This window comes from Fringilla coelebs, assembly GCF_963513975.1.
Source record: "Fringilla coelebs genome assembly, chromosome: 14".
Classification (NCBI taxonomy): domain Eukaryota; kingdom Metazoa; phylum Chordata; class Aves; order Passeriformes; family Fringillidae; genus Fringilla; species Fringilla coelebs.
The window spans coordinates 7,884,594-7,906,810 of NC_140040.1; the positions used below are offsets into that span (position 1 = coordinate 7,884,594).

Genomic DNA, 22,217 nt, shown 5'->3' on the forward strand with positions numbered 1-22,217 from the left:
TAACCACTCAGAGACTGGAGAGCTGCAGCATCCCCGCCGCCCCTCCTGTGCCCCCTCGCCGGGCTCCTCTTGCCAAAACTGCCTCCCCTCTTTCTTTTCCATCGGCTTTGAGTTGGACCCTTTTGAGGAGGGTATGGGGAAGGCCCCAGTGGCCCCCTGGATGCTCCCAGCCACCCCTAGTCACAGGGGTGGCTTTGCTGGAGGTGCCAAGATGGTGTCATTTCATGGCAGTGACCCCCTCGCCCATCCCCGTCCCCTCCTGGCGCGGCGGGCGCGTTTTCGTTGGTGAGACCTCCCCTGCCGGTGGCCGTGCCCCTGCGGGAAACCTTTCTGTATTTATATATTAAAAAAAAAACGGGGGAAAAAAAGAGTTCAGAGCTTGGGGGGAGCTTCCTTCATTAGTCAAGGTGTTTTGATATGGTATTAAAACAATGTTCAATAAAACATTCACTGTTATTTTATTTCACTGGCTTTCTTGGTGAAGCAGATGATGCCAGTGAGGTGCTGGAGCCCCCCACCCACACCAGTTCCCCTTCTCTGTGCCTGCCATGTGGGGATGGCCACAGTAGTGCTCAGCAGGTGCCAGAGAGCTCCCACCTGGCACCAGCAGCATTGCAGCTCAGGGGAAGTGGCTGAGGTGGGACCCTGACAATGCCCTGCCCTGCCCTGTGTGTGCTGTCTGGGACAGGGGCCTCCTGGGAAGGGGCTGGGGGGTCCTACCCCTCTAAACAACTTCACAGCACATGGACAGTGCGAGTCCAAGGGGTTTATTGGGGGTTTGAGGATCCCTGACCCCAGAAGTGGGAATGGGATGATTTGTAGGGACACATGCAGTGGCACTGCAGGGCAGCATGGCCACCCTGTTTTTGACTCCAGGGGCTGCGGCTCCCCAGTGCCAGCTCAGTGCTGGTGCTCCCCCTCAGAGCACCTTGCCGGGGTTCATGAGGTTGTGGGGGTCGAGCGCAGCCTTGATGGAGCGCAGGGTGTCCAGGCCCTCCGGGCCCAGCTCCTCCTGCAGCAGTGCCCGCTTGCCCAGTCCCACGCCGTGCTCCCCGGTGCAGGTGCCCCCTGCTGCCAGTGCCCGCCTGTGGGACAAGGAAGGACAGGGGATGGGCACATCTGTCCGTCCAGCTCCAGCCCCCCAGAGCACCCTGGCCTCACCTGCCCAGGCGCTGGGTGAAGGCGTGGATGCGCTGGGCCTCCTCCGGGTCCTGGGAGTTGAAGATGAGGATGCAGTGGAAGTTGCCATCACCCACATGTCCCACCATGGGTCCTGCAAGGCCACGGGTAGATGAGCTGTGGTGTGGGGGATGGTGACCCCCACCCCCTCTGTCCCGGGGGGCTGTGGCCCTGCTGACCGGTGAGGTTGGAGGCCTGCAGGTCCTGCTTGGTCTCCACCACCACATCAGGCAGGCGGGAGATGGGCACACAGACGTCCGTGGAGTAGCCCTGGGCCAGGGAGGGCAGAGCTGTGGCACTCAGAGCACCGTGGGCGCCGCTGCCGTCATCCCCACCCTTGTGCCTACCTGGCAGCCGGGCCGCAGGGCCAGGGCAGCGTACCAGGCGTTGTGGCGCATGGACCAGAGCTGCTCACGCTCCTCCTGCCCCTCCGCCCAGGCCAGGCTGGAGCCACTGTTCTGTCGCACGATCTCCTCTGAAGGTGACCAGGAGCTCTGGGACAGGACCCATGGCATCCCCCAGGCGCCCAGCCCTTACCCATGACCTCCAGTGCCCATCCTGGCCACCCATCCCACACTCTGGGATACTCCTGGTCCCTCTGTCCCTTGTCCCTGGAACCCTGTCCACCACCCTGTGACACCCCTAGTCCCCCCTCCTTCACATGTTCATGAGCCCCCCTCCTCCTCCCCATTCCAAGCCATACCTGTCTGCTGCTGCTGCTCAGCCAGGCTTTGCCGGGAGCCGTGCAGCTCCAGGAGGAGTGTGGCCGCCACTGGCAGCCCCATCCCACTGAAACGGCCGCAGGCATCTGCCATCACCTCATCCAGGAACTCTGGGTGGGAGGAGGCAGCGTTGGGCTCCACCACTGGCACTGGACCCCCACCTCTGGCTGCGGGCACTCACCGATACGGGCCACAGGCACGGCAGCCTGCAGCACCTGGACGGTGCAAGCCACGGCCGCCCCCACGCTGGGGAAGGAGGCGATGGTGACAGCAGTGGCCTCGGGCAGCGGGTGCAGGCGCAGCGTGGCCTGAGTCAGGAAGCCCAGGGTGCCCTCAGAGCCCACGAAGAGCGAGGTCAGGTCGTAGCCGGCCGCCCGCTTCCTGCACAGAGCTGGTGAGTGGGCACCCATGTGGCACACAGCCGGCCCAGCACAGCCCCCCAGCCACCCTGTGCCCACCTGGGCTGGCGCCCGGGGCCGGCCGTGTGGAGCAGGCGCCCGTCCGGCAGCACCACGCGCAGGTTGAGCACGTTGGGGCGCATGGTGCCATAGCGCACGGCGTTGGTGCCTGAGGCTCCCGTGGCTGCCATGCCACACAGCGAGGCGTCCGCCCCGGGGTCTGCAAGCAGGGGATGGGCAGGAGAGGCAGGTGGGCAAGGTGTCCACTCCCACATGGAAACCACTGGGACTTCAACCACAGCAAAACTATGGGCACCCCCAAAAGCAATGGGGACATGGCACTCCTACTCACATAGGAACCCCTGGGAGCACAGCACTCGTGTGGACACCACAGCACTCCCAACATTACTGCAATGTCCAGGTCCAAAGAATCCCCAGTACCTCCAGTGCTCTCGCCCCCAGCCCCATGACTCCCCTCATGCCCACAGTACCGACAGGGAACCAGAGCCCGGTGCCACGCAGGTGCTTATTGAGGGCCTTGCGGGTGACACCGGGCTCCACCATCACCGAGAAGTCCTCGAGGCTCAGCTCTGCGATGGCGTCCATGCGGCTCAGGTCAAAGCAGACACCGCCCTGGCACAGGGGCAGCCGGGGGTCTGGGCACGGCCACGCACCGAGAGCCCCTGGGGGGTCAGAGGTGCCGGGGCAGCCCATACCTGCACGGCATTGACGCCTCCTTCCAGGCCGGTACCGGTGCCGAAGGGCACCATGGGCACACGGCGGCGGTGACAGAGGGCTGCCAGCTCCTGCACCTGCCCCACGGCCTGGGGCCACACCACGACGTCCGGGGGGGCACAGCTGGGGGACAGGCAGCACCACTGGCTGACTGACTTAACCACTTGACCCTCCCCATGGCCCTTCCCCAGCCTGGCACTTGTCACACGGCCCTTGCCTTCCCCACGGCCCCTTGCCTACCCAAATATTTCCCATTCCCAGACCCGGCCCCTCCCCTGTGACCCTTCCCCTTCCAATGGCTCTTGCCTTGCCCGGATCTCTTCCCTTCCCCACGACCCTTCCCGTGGTCCTTCCCCTCCCCAGGGCTCCCAGCTCCAGGGACACTCACGGGTGCATGGACTCATCGTGGCCGTGCTGCTCCCGCACCGCTGGGGCTGTGGAGACATTGGGCGCCCCGACCATGGCCCTCAGCGCCTCCACGAAGTCAGGGGGCAGCGAGGGCTGCGGGGGGAACAACGAGCACCCGTCAGGGATGCCCTGGGGAGGGTCTGATCGCAGGCACGAGGCCAAGTGACCATGTCAGGCCCTGAGCGGCCTTTGGAGCCCCGGCCCCACCTTGGAGCAGCAGCTGCGGCGCCCCAGGGCTGCCGCCAGCGCCAGCACCCTCCGCAGGGCCATGTTGCAACGGGACAAGAACGGGAACATGGGAACTGCACCGGACCAGGACATTGCCCTCCCCCGCAGCCTGTCTGTCCCTCCCCCACGCTGACACCTTAAGGTGGCTCCAGCCACACGCGAGTGTGTCCCTGGCAGAGGGACCTGGGTCCCTCCGGAGCCTGTGCTCATGTTCCCATGCTGTCCCCTGCCCGGGCCGAGTCACTGCATTCACCACGGCCTCTACCATCACAGGTGCCCTCATGCCTGCTCAAGTATCGCCGCAGCTGGTCAGGGGTCCATGACCCCATAGGAGACCACACGTCCTCACGCTCCTCCCTTGCCAGAGAGGTGTCACCATGTCCCCCTGCCCATCTGTCCCCGTTCCCAGCCAGGTGTCCCCATGCTGCCGCTCAGCGCTCCTGGACAGGTGTCCTCACACCCAGAGAACTGACCCCAGCCCACCGCCTGCCCCCATCCACAGCCAGGGGTCTCTCGGCCACCCGCCTGCCCCCAGCCCCGCTCCCGTGCATCCCGGCATGGTGACAAGGACACAGTGTGCTCAGGGGATGGCAGCGTTTATTGCGGGCCTCAGTTGGCCTCCAGGATGGAGTCGATCCAGTTGCGAAGCTTGGTGACACGGGCGTACACGCCGGGCGTCTTGGTGCTGCAGGTGCTGCTGCCCCAGGAGACGATGCCCACCAGGTTCCAGGCGCCGTCCTTCTGGCACACCAGCGGGCCGCCGGAGTCGCCCTGCACGGGGCAGCGGGTGAGCGCCGGCGCGGGGCCCGGGGCCGCCGCGGGCAGCGCGGGCCGGGGGCACCTACCATGCAGGAAGAGGCTCCGTCGGCACCGGCACAGACCATCACGTCACGGATGCGGAAGCCCCAGAACTCCTTGCACTGGGTGTTGGTGAGCAAGGGCAGAGCCGCCTGCTGCAGCACCGCCGGAGTGTGCGAGGCTGCGGGGAGAGGGGAGCGTCAGCGCCAGCACCGGCACCGGGAGCGGAGCGGGAATGGCAAAGGGGCTGGGACGGGGAGGGTGGGACCGTGATGATGGTGGAGATGGGGTCAGGATTGGGCCAGGCTTGGGCATCGGTGATGGCATGAGGAATGGGACTGGGATGGGGATTCAGATTCAGACTTGCATGGGGATCTGGATGGGAGGTTGCCATGAGCATTATGATTCAGATGAGGACAGGCACTGACCATGTGGATGAGGAAGGGAACAGGCAAGACAGCGGACAAGGATGGGCATGGGGATGGGAATTTGGATGAGGCAGGGGACGGGAATGGGGATGGGGACAAGAAAGTGCAGTTACCGCTGGAGTCAGTGAGCCCCCAGCCAGTGGTGACGCAGGTCATTCCCCCAGGGAATTCGTCAGTGGCCTTGGGCAGGCAGACGGGGGACACGCGATCCGACAGCTGCGCCGGAGTGGCCAGTTTGATCAGGGTGATGTCGTCGTGGATGGTCAGCATGTTGAACTTGGGGTTCTTGAAGACCTGAAGCACGCAGCGCTGCTCTCAGCACCTGCACCCCCTGCCAGGGTGCCGGGCACCGGGCTCTCCACAGGGATCGGTAGGGATCTTGGGGACCAGTGAGGACTCTGGGGGCTGCTCCTGTGGGTCCCGTGATGGCAGGGTGCCTGAGCTGCAGGGCCCAGCCCCTGGGACACTGGGGAGCAGGGACACCCTTGGTCACGTCCCCGGGCCAGGATGGAATGGACCCTGAGGCCTGAACCCCTATCCCTTGGGAGTTCCTGGGAACATGGGGACATCCAGGGGACCTGACCTGAAGGATGAGTGGGAGCAGGGACACCCCAGGGCATTGCAGTGCAGGAATGTGGGAGGCTATGGGCACCGCGGGGAACCCTGACCCTCGGCATAAGGGGAACCGCGGACTCCTCAAGAGCACAAATCCCAGGACAAGGGGGACCCGGACATAAGCCCCAGGCCGCCTGTGGTGGCCGTGGGATCCCGCAGGCACACAGACCCCGCCCCGGAGGTACCTTCTCGATTTTCAGTTCCTGCTGATCAGGGCCGGGTGCGTCCTGGTCGTAGGCGCCCACCACCACGGTGTCGGTTTTCCTGGGCACAGGCAGGCACTGAGCACGGGACACCGGCACGGGGACCCCGGGTTCCCAGGGCACCCTGTGCCCGTGCCCAGCCCCGGCCCGGCCGGCAGCAGAGCCGGTGCCTACCTGACGCCGCAGTGGGCAGCGGTGACCACCCAGTTCTCGCTGATCAGGGAGCCGCCGCAGAAGTGGAAGCCGTTGTTGCGCTGCCGGGGAGAGCTGCCCTCAGCACCCGGCACCGCCGCCGGCACCGCCGCCGGCGAGCTCCGTGCCCGGCCCCCGCACGGCCCCCACCCCTGCCCCCGGCCCGCCTCGGGCTCTCACCTGCAGGGACACCTGCCATGGCCAGGACCCTGGCACCGCCGCCTCCCCGTTGACAATGCGGGTGTAGCCACGGACGACGGGTGTGATGGCGGGCACGCCGCAGTCTGCGGGGCACAGGCGGCCGTGGGACGGCGGCTCCGGCCACCCCGGCCCCGTGTCCCCTCCCCACCACTCCCGCCCGCCAGAGCCCCGAGCCCACCCCGCCAAGCCCCACGACCCCACGCACTCTCAGGGAGGGCGGCACGGGCAAAGCCCGCCAGAGCCAGGCAGCTCAACACCCACAGCAGAGCCATTGCCACTTGTGAGGACAGACCTGCCCGGCACCCGGTGGCTCTTATACGCACCCCGGGCACCTCCCTGCTACCGCTGGCCTCGCCACCGTGGCCTTGGGAGATAGCGTGGTAGCTGGAACTTTCCAGGAAATGGCCTGGGAGCGTGGCACCTGGAGCCAGTACTGGAACCTTCTCACACAACTCCTTGGTGTCCCAGGCACCTGGACCACTGGATGAATCCCTATCTAGGTGGCAGCCTGGAAGGGCTGTGCAGACCCAGCCCTAGGTGAACTCCGTGGTCCTTCCAAACTCCACCACTCCATGACAAAATGTGTGGGCAGCTCAGAAAACCCCACCGTATCTTGGGCTACAACTGCAGCAGCCTGAGCAGCATGTCAAGGGAGGGGATTTTGCTCCTCTACTCCACTATGCTGAGACCACAGATGCAGTGCAGTGTCCAGCTCTGGTACCCCAATTATGAAGGACATGGGCCAGCTAGAATAATTCCATGGACATTTAAGGAGCCAACATTTAGTCGAGGCCGGTGCTGTCCCACAGCCATAGCCAAGGATACAGGCTCCAGGTGCCATGCTCCCAGGCCATTTCCAGGAAAGTTCCAGCTACCACGCTATCTCCCAAGGCCGCGGTGGCAAGGCCAGCGGTAGCAGGGAGGTGCCCGGGGTGCGTATAAGAGCCACCGGGTGCCGGGCAGGTCTGTCCTCACAAGTGGCAATGGCTCTGCTGTGGGTGTTGAGCTGCCTGGCTCTGGCGGGCTTTGCCCGTGCCGCCCTCCCTGAGAGTGCGTGGGGTCGTGGGGCTTGGCGGGGTGGGCTCGGGGCTCTGGCGGGCGGGAGTGGTGGGGAGGGGACACGGGGCCGGGGTGGCCGGAGCCGCCGTCCCACGGCCGCCTGTGCCCCGCAGACTGCGGCGTGCCCGCCATCACACCCGTCGTCCGTGGCTACACCCGCATTGTCAACGGGGAGGCGGCGGTGCCAGGGTCCTGGCCATGGCAGGTGTCCCTGCAGGTGAGAGCCCGAGGCGGGCCGGGGGCAGGGGTGGGGGCCGTGCGGGGGCCGGGCACGGAGCTCGCCGGCGGCGGTGCCGGCGGCGGTGCCGGGTGCTGAGGGCAGCTCTCCCCGGCAGCGCAACAACGGCTTCCACTTCTGCGGCGGCTCCCTGATCAGCGAGAACTGGGTGGTCACCGCTGCCCACTGCGGCGTCAGGTAGGCACCGGCTCTGCTGCCGGCCGGGCCGGGGCTGGGCACGGGCACAGGGTGCCCTGGGAACCCGGGGTCCCCGTGCCGGTGTCCCGTGCTCAGTGCCTGCCTGTGCCCAGGAAAACCGACACCGTGGTGGTGGGCGCCTACGACCAGGACGCACCCGGCCCTGATCAGCAGGAACTGAAAATCGAGAAGGTACCTCCGGGGCGGGGTCTGTGTGCCTGCGGGATCCCACGGCCACCACAGGCGGCCTGGGGCTTATGTCCGGGTCCCCCTTGTCCTGGGATTTGTGCTCTTGAGGAGTCCGCGGTTCCCCTTATGCCGAGGGTCAGGGTTCCCCGCGGTGCCCATAGCCTCCCACATTCCTGCACTGCAATGCCCTGGGGTGTCCCTGCTCCCACTCATCCTTCAGGTCAGGTCCCCTGGATGTCCCCATGTTCCCAGGAACTCCCAAGGGATAGGGGTTCAGGCCTCAGGGTCCATTCCATCCTGGCCCGGGGACGTGACCAAGGGTGTCCCTGCTCCCCAGTGTCCCAGGGGCTGGGCCCTGCAGCTCAGGCACCCTGCCATCACGGGACCCACAGGAGCAGCCCCCAGAGTCCTCACTGGTCCCCAAGATCCCTACCGATCCCTGTGGAGAGCCCGGTGCCCGGCACCCTGGCAGGGGGTGCAGGTGCTGAGAGCAGCGCTGCGTGCTTCAGGTCTTCAAGAACCCCAAGTTCAACATGCTGACCATCCACGACGACATCACCCTGATCAAACTGGCCACTCCGGCGCAGCTGTCGGATCGCGTGTCCCCCGTCTGCCTGCCCAAGGCCACTGACGAATTCCCTGGGGGAATGACCTGCGTCACCACTGGCTGGGGGCTCACTGACTCCAGCGGTAACTGCACTTTCTTGTCCCCATCCCCATTCCCGTCCCCTGCCTCATCCAAATTCCCATCCCCATGCCCATCCTTGTCCGCTGTCTTGCCTGTTCCCTTCCTCATCCACATGGTCAGTGCCTGTCCTCATCTGAATCATAATGCTCATGGCAACCTCCCATCCAGATCCCCATGCAAGTCTGAATCTGAATCCCCATCCCAGTCCCATTCCTCATGCCATCACCGATGCCCAAGCCTGGCCCAATCCTGACCCCATCTCCACCATCATCACGGTCCCACCCTCCCCGTCCCAGCCCCTTTGCCATTCCCGCTCCGCTCCCGGTGCCGGTGCTGGCGCTGACGCTCCCCTCTCCCCGCAGCCTCGCACACTCCGGCGGTGCTGCAGCAGGCGGCTCTGCCCTTGCTCACCAACACCCAGTGCAAGGAGTTCTGGGGCTTCCGCATCCGTGACGTGATGGTCTGTGCCGGTGCCGACGGAGCCTCTTCCTGCATGGTAGGTGCCCCCGGCCCGCGCTGCCCGCGGCGGCCCCGGGCCCCGCGCCGGCGCTCACCCGCTGCCCCGTGCAGGGCGACTCCGGCGGCCCGCTGGTGTGCCAGAAGGACGGCGCCTGGAACCTGGTGGGCATCGTCTCCTGGGGCAGCAGCACCTGCAGCACCAAGACGCCCGGCGTGTACGCCCGTGTCACCAAGCTTCGCAACTGGATCGACTCCATCCTGGAGGCCAACTGAGGCCCGCAATAAACGCTGCCATCCCCTGAGCACACTGTGTCCTTGTCACCATGCCGGGATGCACGGGAGCGGGGCAGGGGGCAGGCGGGTGGCCGGGAGACCCCCGGCTGTGGATGGGGGCAGGTGGTGGGCTGGGGTCAGTTCTCTGGGTGTGAGGACACCTGTCCAGGAGCGCTGAGCGGCAGCATGGGGACACCTGGCTGGGAACGGGGACAGATGGGCAGGGGGACATGGTGACACCTCTCTGGCAAGGGAGGAGCGTGAGGACGTGTGGTCTCCTATGGGGTCATGGACCCCTGACCAGCTGCGGCGATACTTGAGCAGGCATGAGGGCACCTGTGATGGTAGAGGCCGTGGTGAATGCAGTGACTCGGCCCGGGCAGGGGACAGCATGGGAACATGAGCACAGGCTCCGGAGGGACCCAGGTCCCTCTGCCAGGGACACACTCGCGTGTGGCTGGAGCCACCTTAAGGTGTCAGCGTGGGGGAGGGACAGACAGGCTGCGGGGGAGGGCAATGTCCTGGTCCGGTGCAGTTCCCATGTTCCCGTTCTTGTCCCGTTGCAACATGGCCCTGCGGAGGGTGCTGGTGCTGGCGGCAGCCCTGGGGCGCCGCAGCTGCTGCTCCAAGGTGGGGCCGGGGCTCCAAAGGCCGCTCAGGGCCTGACATGGTCACTTGGCCTCGTGCCTGCGATCAGACCCTCCCCAGGGCATCCCTGACGGGTGCTCGTTGTTCCCCCCGCAGCCCTCGCTGCCCCCTGACTTCGTGGAGGCGCTGAGGGCCGTGGTCGGGGCGCCCAATGTCTCCACAGCCCCAGCGGTGCGGGAGCAGCACGGCCACGATGAGTCCATGCACCCGTGAGTGTCCCTGGAGCTGGGAGCCCTGGGGAGGGGAAGGACCACGGGAAGGGTCGTGGGGAAGGGAAGAGATCCGGGCAAGGCAAGAGCCATTGGAAGGGGAAGGGTCACAGGGGAGGGGCCGGGTCTGGGAATGGGAAATATTTGGGTAGGCAAGGGGCCGTGGGGAAGGCAAGGGCCGTGTGACAAGTGCCAGGCTGGGGAAGGGCCATGGGGAGGGTCAAGTGGTTAAGTCAGTCAGCCAGTGGTGCTGCCTGTCCCCCAGCTGTGCCCCCCCGGACGTCGTGGTGTGGCCCCAGGCCGTGGGGCAGGTGCAGGAGCTGGCAGCCCTCTGTCACCGCCGCCGTGTGCCCATGGTGCCCTTCGGCACCGGTACCGGCCTGGAAGGAGGCGTCAATGCCGTGCAGGTATGGGCTGCCCCGGCACCTCTGACCCCCCAGGGGCTCTCGGTGCGTGGCCGTGCCCAGACCCCCGGCTGCCCCTGTGCCAGGGCGGTGTCTGCTTTGACCTGAGCCGCATGGACGCCATCGCAGAGCTGAGCCTCGAGGACTTCTCGGTGATGGTGGAGCCTGGTGTCACCCGCAAGGCCCTCAATAAACACCTGCGTGGCACCGGGCTCTGGTTCCCTGTCGGTACTGTGGGCGTGAGGGGAGTCATGGGGCTGGGGGCGAGAGCAGTGTAGGGGCTGGTAATGAGGATACACTTGAGGAGCTGTGGATTGTGGCGTGTCCATAGGTTTGCTCATTGCAGGGCAGTAGCAGCGAGGGTGCCATGTGTTCTGCGGTCCTGGAAGGGATGGATAGCCAGGACCAGGAATGCTTAGGGTCATGGGCTGCCATCCTGTGCCTCACCAAACCCTTAGGTTCCATGTTGACCTTGGCCCCTGGAAAGGTGCTGTGAGGGACACTCATCTGATACTAGTTCTAGGGCCATGTGGCCCCAGTGCCCTGCACTGCCACCCCTCATTTTCCCCCAACCCTCTTAGGCCTGTCCCTTGTGTCCCAGTAACCCTCTGTGCACCATCAGTCTCCAAAGGCTAGGAGTTTTTTTAGTAGGACAGGATCTCCCCAGCCCTGCCACAGGGCCTCTCCCTCACCCCAGCAGGCACACACAGATAATGAGGAGATAAGGGGTGTTTCTAGGCAAATCTTTATACTGCTGAGGGACTTGGGGCCAAGTTTTGGAGGGGGCTGCCACGTGGTAGCTCCAGGAACCAGCGGAAGCTTCCCCTGTGTTCAAAAGGCACCAATTTCGGTTCGCGTTTCGATTACAGCTGGTACTGTAGCACAACCCAAGACATGAGAACGCACAAGTCAGCCCCTTCCTGCCTCAGCAGCTCCCCACCACCCTTAACCCTCCTGGGGACCCCTATCCCCAGCCTCCAGCACACAAGGGGACAGTACAATCCATCTCTGTCACACTGCCCCACCATCCCAGGGCACAGCTTCCACACCATTAGAATCTCCTGGCCACCGTGGAGTTCTCCAGAGTCCACCGTAGAGTCCTCCCGAGAGCAGAGCAGCCACAGCATCTCAAATTGCATCTCAAGTTGCCAGGCACATCCCTGACTCACCAGAGACATGGCCCCATGCCCTTCAGCCCAGAACTGGCCGCCGGTTTTGTATGGAGAGAGGATAGTGGGGAAGGAGTGGACATATATCCATCTCCCAGCTTTGCTTCATTATGGGCACAGCTCAAATCATTCCTGGCCCCTGGCCAGAGGGAGGAGGAAGGGGTATGATGGCTGCAGCCCCTCACCTCCATTCCCACAGAGCCCCAGCCCCCCGGTGTGCGTGGGAGTCTCTATGTACATGTCTGCTTACACCGGGTGGAGAGGACTTGCATGGAGGGAAATGCATGTCTGGGGAAGGGTGGGGGCCAGAGAGAGGGGACAGTGACCCTGAGGCCATCACATGGCTGCCAGCTGGCCCAGCACCATCCTGAACTGCTGTGTGCTGTTGGCGAGGTCCTTGACACGCTCCACCATGTCCTTGGAGGCGGAAGGAGACGGGTAGTGGAGGGCAGCTGCCTTGGTGGTCATCACAATCTCCTTGAGCATCTCACAGAGGAGGTTGCTGTAGTGCATCACTTTGTGCTGGACGTCCTGAGCCTTGGCCTGGCGGGACAGCGTGTCCCCAATAAAGACGAGCTTGTGGGCACTGAGGATGACAAACTTGCTGTGGGCCACAAAGATCTTGGGAGGTTGGTTGGTGCTGACAGCAGTGAAGAAGGCATCGACAGCATTGGTGAGCGTGGTGAGGTTGGCCTCGCACTGCTCCAGGTAGAAGAGGAGGAGCTGGCGGTCAGCAGGACACAGTGTCCCACCGCCCCGTGCTGGGCTGTAGTGCTGGGGGGGGCTCCAGTTGGACAGGTCGTTGTCGATGGGGCGCGTCACCTCCTGCTCCAGCCGCTCAAACTGCTTCAGCTGTGGGAGAGACAGGCGTGGGGCAGGGTGGCCATTGAGTCAGCACCTGCTCCCCTCCATGGAGCCACCAGCACAGGTGGCCATGGCCACCAGCCCCAGGGAACACAGTGAAACAGTGCCAGCCCCAGGACAGCCATGCTAGGCTCCTCTCTGGGATCCAAGTGCCTACTCCCCTCTTGACTAGCATAGTACTGGTATGGAAGGCAAAGTAGAATGCACCATGAGATCATCCAGGGAAAGAGGGCTGTGGTCAGACCAGCAGCAGAGGTTACAACAGAAGCAAGACATGGGGCCCTGTGCATAGCAGCACCCAGGTGCCTGCTCCAGTGCCCTTACCTGCTGGTGCTCTAGCTGGTCCTTGCTCTGCCTGATGATGTTGCCTTTCTCCAGCAGCTCCTTCTGGGTCTTCTCAAACTCCTCTTTGCCCTGCAGGGGCATGACATGGAAGGGGTCAGCAACATCAGCCTTGCCAGAGAGCCCCCACCTGCCCTGGGACATGTCTGGTCCACAAAGCCCTCAAGCAGGAGGGTAAGAACAAAACTTAGGTAGAAGAAGAGCTGCCTAATCCCCCCCTGTGCCAGAGAGCCACCATCATAAACACTCCCTGTGGGAAGCAGCCCCCATACCCATGCCCACCTGGAGATGGACATAGTCATAATCCTCCATCCAGCCACTCTCACTGTTCTCGTAGGGTCCGTCAGGTGACTCCTGGGCCAGCAACTTGGGAGGGGAGGGCAGGGGCCGTGACTGGATGCTGCTGGCCTTGTCGGAGGGGTGAGGGGGCCCATGGCCACCACTCTCCACCGCCGGCTTTGTCCGTTTGAAGAGAAGGGAGGCATTGCCATGCAGGAAGGAAGCCAACTGCTTAGTGTCATCAGGAACACCACGTGAGTGCATGATGAAGTGCTCCAAGTCATCTGTGCCCGGCTTGCTGCTGGCCAAAGCACTGGGGGCCCAGTGGCAAGCATCCAGTGCTTGGCCATGCCGTGCCAGGGCCTGGTAGACCTCCTCCATCTTCTGCAGCTGCTTGCTGAGCTTGGTGTAGAGAGAGCGGTCAGAGGCCTGGGCAGCATTGCCCACTGCCCCTCGGGCAAACTCCAGCAGGTCCCGGAGGGCTGTCCGGACGCCCTCGGCTGCCCCACGGATGTTGGCAGCATTGGCCTCCATGTGCTCGGGGCTGCGCCAGTTGCTGCTGATAAAGGACATGAGGTAGGAGACAGCGCTGCTGACGCCACTCTGGAGCTTGGCCAGTGTCTCCATGGCGGCATCCAAGTCCAGGGAGAACTCCTTGCCGGCTCCCTTAGCCGGCTCCTTCACAGGCACCACGTCCAGTGAGGATGTGGAGATGTTGCTGCGGGTGCTGCCTGTGCTGGAAGCCGAGAGGCGCTTGGCATCAGCACCCTTGGCCTCACGGTCTACTTGTGGTGGGACGTCGTAGATGTACTCGCCCTCCGTGTCCACAGAGCCTTTGCCTGGGGCGTGCAGGTCCCGGGGCACATCGTACACCTCCTGGGAGGGGAAGGTGGATCCCCCCAGCTTCTTGAGGCTGGGGGGCACATCATAGATCTCATGGGAGAGTGGCAGCTCAGAAGCACCTTTCCCAGCTGCTGGGGGCACATCATAGACATCCTCTGGCAAGTAGGGCTCCTGCTGGGCCAGGATCAGGGGATGGCGGGAGGGGTCGAAGGCTTTCTGCTTGGCAAAGGCGGGTGGCACATCGTAGGTCTCCTCCCGTGCTGGGCCATCTGGCACGTCCTTGCTCACTGAGGGGGGGACATCGTACACCTGCAAGGGCAGAGGAGTGGCACTGTCAGCACTGCTGGGAGAGGTGGCCTGGGGCAGGTGTGGAGGCACAGGCTGGCTGCCCTGAGCTGCAGGGCATGCATGTGGTAGCACTGAGCATCCAAGACTGCACTGGGTGGGCACTGGGATGAAGCCATGCACCCCAGGGGTGCCCCTGCCCTTTGGCACAGGAATCAAAAAATCCTAGAGCAGCCCAGATTTGAAAGATCATCTGGTCCAACCTCATCCCCTGGGTGTAAACATCCAGCAACCCATTCCTTAGCATTCTGAAAGCCTCCAGTGCCAGGGACATCACATCTTTGGGCAGATTGATCTAATAAATTATTTTTCTCCCTGTAAAAATAGGTTTGTTATTCTTACACAAAGAAGCTGGGAGCTTCCCAGCAGTACTTACAGTTTGGTGCAAGTTCTTCTCCACGCTGGGGGGCACATCGTAGATCTCTTGCCCCGGGTCCTGCCCATTGGGACCCTTCACTGCCATGGGAGGAGTGTCATAGACCTGGAGAGGAGGAACACAGGACAATGTGTCAGAGATGGTGTGGCCACCCACCTCCTCTCAGGGATCAGCTGGGAATGGTGGAAGTACTCAGAAGTGGCACTGAGGTCCATAAAGTATAGTTTTGGGTTCAATTTAGCCTGGTATGGATCTCAGGCTGTGACAGATCATCTCCCATTCTTAAGGGCAGAGCCAGAGATTCCCCCTGACATCCCAAGCAGCCTCACCTCCTGGCTGAACTGGCTCGGGACCCCTCCTCGAACAGGTGGCACATCATAGATCTCCTGGGAGCCCGTGGAGATTAGGTGGCGAGGGAAATCATACTCAACCTGCTCACCCTTGGGGGAGTCATAGACATACACCTGGCCCACACGGGTAGGCACCAGCACCTGGAAAGAGGGAAAAGACACAATGTGGGCACTACCGAGCATCTCCCACCCTGCATCATTCCCACAAAACCCGGCAATGGGGCCAGAGAGAGGATGGTTGCTGGATTCCCTACTGGATTGCTTGGAATCAGGGCCTGCCCAGTGCCACGGGAGGGCGCTCCCCGGCCGGGTGTGCGGCGATGCCGGGGACGGGATGATATCACCGGTTATTTATAGCGGCGATAGAGTCTCAGGGAAAGACAAAGCCCGGCCGGCACAGCCGTGGCATGCAGAAAGAAACGGCCGATCCAGGCACGGGCCGGGGTCTGCCAACACCTGGAGATCCCTCCCTACCCACAGTTCCATGCCTGAATGGGTCATTTCATGGTGAGACCAGAGCGGAAAATAACCAAACCTGGAGGGTAATGGCACCCTGCCCAACCAGGGCCAAGGAGGGCTGAGGTATTGGGCTGGGTCTTCCTTTTTGGATGTTCCTTGTGCCCTGGCTGTGATTTGGCAGCTCCCTCCCCTCACTGGCTGCTTCCCAGGGGTATGAGTTGGAGTAGCCTTCCCGGAAAACACGATACTGAAAGCACCTCACTCCTCTTCCCCAGGATGACGTGCCAGGGTAGGGGCAGAGCCAGAAGGACGCTGGTGTCCGGGATGGAGCCGTTAGGCTCCATGCTGGGGACAGCCTGGTGCCTCACTCTTGCCTCACCAGTGTACCTAGCAAGTACTGGCAGGCTGCCTGGCACAGTCGGGAAACGCTGGCACTGCCTGTCTGTTCCTGTGCGCGCTCCCAGGAGAAACAAAATCTACAGCATTGTGCTGGGTACCACAGCTACTTCCACAGCTCCAGAACCTGGCACCCCAAAATAGCTCCTGGGTTACCAACATTCTGTGCCCATACCAAACACACTGCCATGTCCTGGGTGACACCAGCAGAGCCCACATAAGAGATCACAAGGACCATAGTGCTGAATGCTGTGCCAGCCCCAGAAGGGTGGCTCACACCCACCGGGGCACCTCAGCCATTGTGGGGACTCTCCCAGTGCATCCATTCCTTCCAGCAGTGGAGGCAAGGATGCCCACACAACCCCAGCAATGGGCACATGGGCTGCCTGCTCAAAGTGTAGCAAGCTGAGAAGCCCAAGCTGTGCCACCCACTTGTACCCATGGACCACAGAGCACCCCACAAACACAACAAACTCCCAAGTGCAGTCTCCCCATCCTACCTTTCCCTGGGGCTTGTGCCCTTCCCAGCTCCTCATGTCCAATGACGGTGGCACCTGGTAGATTTCTTGAGCTTGACCAGCTGAAGGAGGAACCTGGTAGACATCCTGGGGGGGACTGGCAGAGCCCCCTGGGTACGCCTCTGCTGCCTGGCCCAGGGAGGGGGGAACCTGGTAGATTTCCTGGCCTGGGTTGGGGAAGGTGTGGGGAGGTGCCTGCTTCGGGTAGGTGGAAGGCTGCTTAGGAGGGGCAGGAGGAAACTGTCCAGTGGGTGCTGAGCCTGGGTACAGACCCTGCTGTCCCTTGTTGGGGACTGGCATCAGATAGACATTGTCCCCTTGGGGGGCATAAGCAGGGTGCATGGGGGTGTACTGCGAGGCGGGCGACAGCGGGGTGTAGCCCCCTTGGTGGTGGAAAGGCAGAGCCGGCTGGGGTACAGATGGCTGTGGCGGTGCCTGCCCTTGTGCCGGGGCAGGCGCTTGCTGCTGTGGCTGCTTCTTGTCGTACATCCCCACGAGAATCTTGAGGCGGTTCCCGGGAACGATGCCCTGCCGGCCATGGAGCGAACAGAGCCACCAACCATCCAGCCCCTGCGTGTTGCGCTCCAGCACCGTCATGATGTCGCCCTTGCGGAAGGAGAGCTCGTCCGGGGACTCGGCCACGTTGTCGTACAGCGCCTTGGCCAGCACGTTCTGGAAGAGAGCCCCGCGCCTGGGCGGTGAGCCGGGCCCCGCCGGCCGGTGGGGCGTCATCCCGGCGGGCGACAGCCGGGCGGTAGCTCAGCACCGGGACGGAGCCCCGCGGGCCGGGGGCTTCGCCGCGCAGCTCCCGCCGGATGGATCTCCCCGTTCCAACCACCGCGGGATTCCTCGCTGGAGCAAAAACCACCCTTCCCAGAGGTGGTGCTGGGAAGGGGCCGGGCCCTTCCGCCTCCCCGGTTTCGGGGGGCCTCCTCTACCTCTCCCGCCCCTTCCCTCCGCCGACTGGGAGGAAGTGCCGGGGCGGTGAGTCAGCCGTGGCCATCGCACGACACCCGTCGTCGGGCCCGGGCCCCTTCCACCCCGCGGGGTCCCCCAGCCGGGCGGCACCTGCCAGCGCTGCTCGGGGCTGCGGCGGCAGGACAGGTCGCGGCCCGCCCGGGATGGCAGGGCCGGACTCCCGGCTGTCCCGCGGCCCTGGCCGCCGCCGGTGCCGCCCCGCCCGGCGGGGCGGAGGCCTGGGGAGGCCCCTGGCCCCGCTGGGCCCCCCGCGAGTCCCGCAGCTCCCTGACCCGTCAGGAAGAGAGGAGGGGGGGGGGGCAGGCAAGGCCTGGCCGTCTCGGAGCGGGGGAGCTCGGCCAAGGTCACGCCATTGGGATCGGCCGCACAGGAGAGGCCCTGCCCGGGCCGAGCTGAGGGGGCTGAGGCCTTCCTCCGCCTCCTCGTCCTCCAACAGGACCCCCCAGCAGCCGTTCCCCCGCACCCTACCTGTCCCCGCACACGCCCCCGTGTCCGCCCCCGCGCCCCCACTCACCAAGTAGTTCATCTTCCCGCGGGGCCGCTCCGGCCGCAGCGGGCCGGGTGCGGGGCCGAGGGCCGGGCCGGGCCGGGGGCGGCGGGGCCGGGGCGCGCAGGCGGCGGCGGCGCCGTAGGGATCGTTATAGCGCCGCGCGCGCCCGGCCCGGCCGCTCCGCCCGCCCCCATTGGCTGCGCCCGCCCGGGGGGCGGGGCCCAGGGCGAGGGGCGGGAAAAGGGGCGGGGTCTCTGGTGAGGGGCGGGGCGGGCACGGGGGCGCAGGGTGAGCAAGGCGCGTGTAAAGGGAGAGGAACGGGCGTGACACCGGCCCAGGGGCTGTGACACCGGCCCAGGGGGTGTGACCAAGGGCGACAAAGGGTAAGGGGAGCGGAACAGGCGTGCAACAGATGTGCACTGAAGGGTGTGAAACAGGTGTGGCAGTGAGCCCGCACTTGGTGTGTCACAAAGGCCATATACAATGTCAAGTGAAGGCAAAAGGCTCTGCAATGGGTGTGTAATGATAAAAGGTCATTAAAGGTTAATGGATGTGTAACAGGTATGCAATGGATGTGCAATAAAGGGTAGCAGTAAGGTAACTGGGGAGTTCTGGGGTGTGTAATGGGGATGGTGTTTATAGGAGGGGCATACAAGGGGCAGGTAATGGGTAGCTGTAGGTGCAATGGCTCACATGGCACACCCTGGCACACATGGGACCCCTGGCACAAAGGGCACACCACAGTACCCATGGCACACCACAGCTGCCTGTCTGGCCTGCTCCAACAGCCTGGCAACATGGCCCATGGACAGCCCAACAGCTGGTAAGCCTGGGTTTGGCATCACCGTATGCTGTACCACAGTCCCTGCGGGAGCAGGCTGGGAGGGCAGCTGCAGCTGGGAGCTGTGGGAGGCACACGTGGGACTGCGTGGGGGCACAGGACCTATGGACATGCACAAGCTGCACGGACACCCGTGCTGCTCCCCAAGCATGGGAGAGCCAGAGCACACAGGGAGCCAAGGGAAGGGACATAAGGGGTGCCTGCAGCCAGTGAGCTCATGGACAAGTGGGTAATGAGTGGGCCCATGTGAGAGCCTCAGGCCAGTGAGCAAGTGGTGCATGTGGAGACAGGCCAGGAATGTGCCCCTGACTGTGCCTGTGCCTGCTGGCTGCCATCCCCATCACGGCATTTCCTCTCACCCTCCGGGGTTACTTTCAGGCCACATCAGGGTGCAGTGGCAGAGCTGAGGCCGGATTGCAAACACATGCCCTTCCCCAGAAAGCAGTACTTGAGCCACCACCACTGTCCCCAGCTTGGAGGCAAGTGTCCCTGTGTATCAGTGCAGAAAGGGAAACTGAGGCACAGCTGTGGGTGGGGGACATCCGGTGGTGGCAGGGACTGCGGTCAGCCCGCAGACCGCAGCAGCCCCGGCGGGCGCAGCCTGAGCACTGTGGTTTCCTCTTGTTGGTGACAGTGGTGACAGCGCAGGCACTGAGCACCGGGGGCATCCTTGGCTGGGCTCCAGGCTCCCCAGCCTCTCTTCTGCCACTCTGCAGCTGATCCCAGGAAGCCAGGGTGTGTTTCCCATTGAGACCCTGAGTCTGGTGTGGGCCCACCACAGGGAGGATTTTCTGAGATCCTTGAGGTGTCCCCAGGGTGAAGCTGCCACCATATGACTTCAGGCAGGTGCTGAGGGGCCATAAGCTTCCTGCTTTTGGACTTAAAAGCAGTGGGAATATCACTTTTTCTTCTCCCTGTGTTGATGCTCAGATCAAAGTTTTCACTGTCAAACTCAATCCCATTTTTGGTCCATCAGAGCCAAAAATCACTGCTTGCATCTGCTGAGCACCCCAAACAACAGCTCCTGCACATCCCTGCTTCCACAGCCAAGAACCCATGGGGCAACAGGCACCAGCAATCTTCCTTAGGCTTCTCCTACCTTTGAGAAAATGAAATGCCAAAAAGAAGATGAAAAGTGGAGCATTAGAGGGGCCCTGCAGCACTGGGGATGCTCAGAGCTGGATTGGCTGCCAGAGCATCCCTGTGCTGCTGCTGGTGGCAGTCCCAGCAGTCCCATGCTGTGATTCCCTGCCAGCTCCACTGGACACAGGGCTGGGTGCTTCGGGATGGATGCTCCTTGGGATGCAGGTTGCCCCAGCAACGGTTGCTATGGAAAACACTTCAGTGGCAAATTTTCCAGCCATATTCATGTGTCTGTCATTGTTTTCCGGAGAGTCCCTGGTGTACAGAGAGCCAGGCTCTGCACGGGCAGGGGACTGGCTGGGCTGGGCCCACCTATTCCTGGCTTTTTGCAGCTTTTCCTGCTGGATATGGTGTGAGAAGGTGTTGGAGGACTTTGGGGGAGATTTGGGGGAGCATGGCAGATGTACAATGGACAGGGGGAGCAGGCTGTGCTTAGCCATGCCATATTAATTAGCTAGCAGCCAATTAATGTCCTATACGCCCAGCCGTGCCCCAACATTGGATGAGATTCATTTTGGTGAATCAAACACAGGGCACAGCTCTGGGACAATGGGACATACCAGGAAATGGGCTGGCACTGGGATGTTTGCTGGGACCAGCAGCTTCAGCTGGGGCTTCCTGCTCCTGCCCACAGCCCTGCCAGGTCTGTGCTTTGGAAAGCTGCTCCCCACCTCCTCAAGGAGCAATAGGATTACACAGGACTGAGTCTCCTAGCAATGAATGAAAAAATAAATCCTATAAGGCAGGACAGGATTTATTAGACTTCAATATTCTGGAAATAATGAGGACATTTCTCTTGGCTTGTAATATCACGGGACCCAACAGGATCACAACCAGGATTTATCCCTGTGCTTCTCTGTGGCACTGGGTTGGTTCTTAGCTGTGGAGAGAAGATGCTGGGGGAGGCTGCTTGCCTTTCCAAAGAACAGGATTGCAGGGCACCCCCTCATCTCCAGCAAAGCCAAGGCAGACTGCAGGCCTCAGGCTGCCCCAACAGTAGCAGCTCTGTTTGTCTCCCCATTCATCCCTAGTGAGGGCTGGCGCTGATCCTCGCCCCCAGCTGGGGCTCACTGCTGGGAGCGGGAAGGGCTGACAGCAGGGTGGGCTGGCTGTGCCATCGCCATCAGCTGAGTTTCAAATGTCAGTGCCAGCACCCACCCCCAGCACAAGGATACCCCGGGGTGGAGACCCTCAAATGGGGTGGGAGACCCACAGGCCATTCCATTCCTCCCCACTACTTTTGAACACACTGCAAACAGAATCCCACTGTGCTGCTGGGTGGGACGTTGCTCTGAAGGAGAGGTGGGAAGAGGCTGAAAATAACAAATTGGAAAAGGGGATATGATGATGCCAGCATCACCTTCCAGGTACCAGCTCTGTCCCTCAGGGAACTGCTGCCCTGGCTGCAGGGAGATGCTCCTAAGGTCAGCTCCATGCTCTGGTCTCTCCTTCTCCCAGCTGCCACACTTTGCCAGATGGCAGCTCTGTCCATGAACCATTGTGGTCCTTGGGACATCCTGGGGCTACGGGATGCACCCCCAGCCAGCCAGCATTCAGCCTCCTCCCATGTCAACATTTATTCCCGTGTCCCTTTCACGGAAGCAGCTTTAAATGCACAGTGTTACCTCCCTGTCATGATCCCCGTGGCCCCGTAACAGCCCCACAAACCCCAGCAGATCAGTAAAGCTGAGCCTGTGGGTGTGGGTTGGACACAGCTGGTTTTACCATGGCCCCAGCACATGGATGCCGTGGCAGAAGCCCCGACCATCAGGACACACAGACACAATTGGAGCCTTGTTTGGGGCTCAGCTGCACAAGGGGCCCCTTCAGGCAGCCAGGGAAGGGGGAGCTCCTTGGGGTGAGGTGATGCTCTGGCCGTGAGGGACTCCTTATAGGGCCAAAATTACCCCAAGCAAATGCCCAGGGTGGGTCCTAACCCACAGAGAACATGTGAGCTTCCCAGAGAAGACAGGTCAAGGTGGGAATGTCTCAAAAGATGGACCCACATCTGAGAACATTGCTCCTCACAGAAAGTGCAGGGCTGCTGGGGACATCAAGGGCTGCTGGGGACGCTGAGTGCTGGCGGGTCCTGGGGCCACCCCCCTTCGTGGGAAAGCGACTGGGCAATGGAAATAGCAAGCAGAGAGGGGTTTTGGTTGCTTTCTTTCTTCCTTCCAAAGCAGCCAAGCTGTGTTTTCTGGAGACTTGTAAATCACTCCTCATCTTCAGGAAAGAGAGGCAAGGAATACATGATCCAACCCAGCAAAAACGCAGGACGCTGGGGAGTGTGGAGGAAGCCAGGAATCAGCCCAGGCTAGAGGCTGCCTCCCAGCCATCCCACCAAGCCTGCCCCAGCTTGCTGGGCCAGGAGCT

The 22,217-nt window shown here is 62.9% G+C and overlaps 5 protein-coding genes across 6 annotated transcripts; 2 read left to right on the forward strand and 3 right to left on the reverse strand.

Moving 5' to 3' along the window:
* Positions 1 to 751: 751 nt before the first annotated feature.
* LDHD (lactate dehydrogenase D) lies at positions 752 to 3,767 on the reverse strand. The gene is made up of 11 exons (XM_084215006.1): positions 3,650 to 3,767; positions 3,423 to 3,535; positions 3,016 to 3,157; positions 2,791 to 2,932; positions 2,360 to 2,519; positions 2,083 to 2,282; positions 1,883 to 2,011; positions 1,527 to 1,654; positions 1,359 to 1,449; positions 1,162 to 1,273; positions 752 to 1,085 (listed from the first exon to the last, which is right to left on the reverse strand). The coding sequence occupies exons 1-11, from the start codon at positions 3,761 to 3,763 to the stop codon at positions 920 to 922; spliced, it is 1,497 nt and encodes a 498-aa protein (XP_084071132.1). The 5' UTR covers positions 3,764 to 3,767; the 3' UTR covers positions 752 to 919.
* Positions 3,768 to 4,279: 512 nt separating this feature from the next.
* On the reverse strand, positions 4,280 to 6,379 carry LOC311159115 (chymotrypsinogen 2-like; the record flags this gene model as incomplete). Its single annotated transcript, XM_084215017.1, has 7 exons — positions 4,280 to 4,441; positions 4,516 to 4,649; positions 5,010 to 5,190; positions 5,697 to 5,775; positions 5,889 to 5,968; positions 6,087 to 6,190; positions 6,313 to 6,379. 7 exons carry the CDS (start codon positions 6,377 to 6,379, stop codon positions 4,280 to 4,282), a joined length of 807 nt encoding a protein of 268 aa, XP_084071143.1.
* A 711-nt stretch (positions 6,380 to 7,090) lies between these two features.
* On the forward strand, positions 7,091 to 9,190 carry LOC311159216 (chymotrypsinogen 2-like; the record flags this gene model as incomplete). Its single annotated transcript, XM_084215162.1, has 7 exons — positions 7,091 to 7,157; positions 7,280 to 7,383; positions 7,502 to 7,581; positions 7,695 to 7,773; positions 8,280 to 8,460; positions 8,821 to 8,954; positions 9,029 to 9,190. 7 exons carry the CDS (start codon positions 7,091 to 7,093, stop codon positions 9,188 to 9,190), a joined length of 807 nt encoding a protein of 268 aa, XP_084071288.1.
* A 58-nt stretch (positions 9,191 to 9,248) lies between these two features.
* Positions 9,249 to 10,729, forward strand: LOC311159301 (putative D-lactate dehydrogenase, mitochondrial; the record flags this gene model as incomplete). The annotated part of the gene is made up of 6 exons (XM_084215298.1): positions 9,249 to 9,316; positions 9,443 to 9,534; positions 9,726 to 9,820; positions 9,935 to 10,047; positions 10,313 to 10,454; positions 10,538 to 10,729. 6 exons carry the CDS (start codon positions 9,249 to 9,251, stop codon positions 10,727 to 10,729), a joined length of 702 nt encoding a protein of 233 aa, XP_084071424.1.
* Positions 10,730 to 11,166: 437 nt separating this feature from the next.
* Positions 11,167 to 18,034, reverse strand: BCAR1 (BCAR1 scaffold protein, Cas family member). 2 transcript variants are annotated; one of them, XM_084214940.1, is made up of 7 exons: positions 17,885 to 18,034; positions 16,375 to 17,064; positions 14,999 to 15,160; positions 14,670 to 14,774; positions 13,109 to 14,257; positions 12,809 to 12,898; positions 11,167 to 12,472 (listed from the first exon to the last, which is right to left on the reverse strand). In XM_084214940.1, the coding sequence occupies exons 1-7, from the start codon at positions 17,894 to 17,896 to the stop codon at positions 11,957 to 11,959; spliced, it is 2,724 nt and encodes a 907-aa protein (XP_084071066.1). In that variant the 5' UTR covers positions 17,897 to 18,034; the 3' UTR covers positions 11,167 to 11,956. The 2 variants fall into 2 exon arrangements, with proteins under 2 accessions (XP_084071066.1, XP_084071065.1); XM_084214939.1 differs by lacking the exon at positions 17,885 to 18,034 and having other exon boundaries at positions 16,375 to 17,249.
* Between the last annotated feature and the right edge of the window lie 4,183 nt (positions 18,035 to 22,217).

What these genes read in the sequence shown, in the direction of transcription:
- LDHD (XM_084215006.1), bottom strand. Translation starts at nt 3,763, where the DNA reads ATGTCCTGGTCCGGTGCAGTTCCCATGTTCCCGTTCTTGTCCCGTTGC. An exon ending in CGTGCCTGTGGCCCGTATCG is followed by an intron (nt 2,012 to 2,082) that starts GTGAGTGCCCGC and finishes CCTCCCACCCAG; the next exon opens with AGTTCCTGGATGAGGTGATG. An exon ending in GCAGGCCTCCAACCTCACCG is followed by an intron (nt 1,274 to 1,358) that starts GTCAGCAGGGCC and finishes GTGGCCTTGCAG; the next exon opens with GACCCATGGTGGGACATGTG.
- BCAR1 (XM_084214939.1), bottom strand. Translation starts at nt 17,124, where the DNA reads ATGACGCCCCACCGGCCGGCGGGGCCCGGCTCACCGCCCAGGCGCGGG. An exon ending in AGAAGAACTTGCACCAAACT is followed by an intron (nt 14,258 to 14,669) that starts GTAAGTACTGCT and finishes CTGCCCTTGCAG; the next exon opens with GTGTACGATGTCCCCCCCTC. An exon ending in ATGACTATGTCCATCTCCAG is followed by an intron (nt 12,899 to 13,108) that starts GTGGGCATGGGT and finishes ATGCCCCTGCAG; the next exon opens with GGCAAAGAGGAGTTTGAGAA.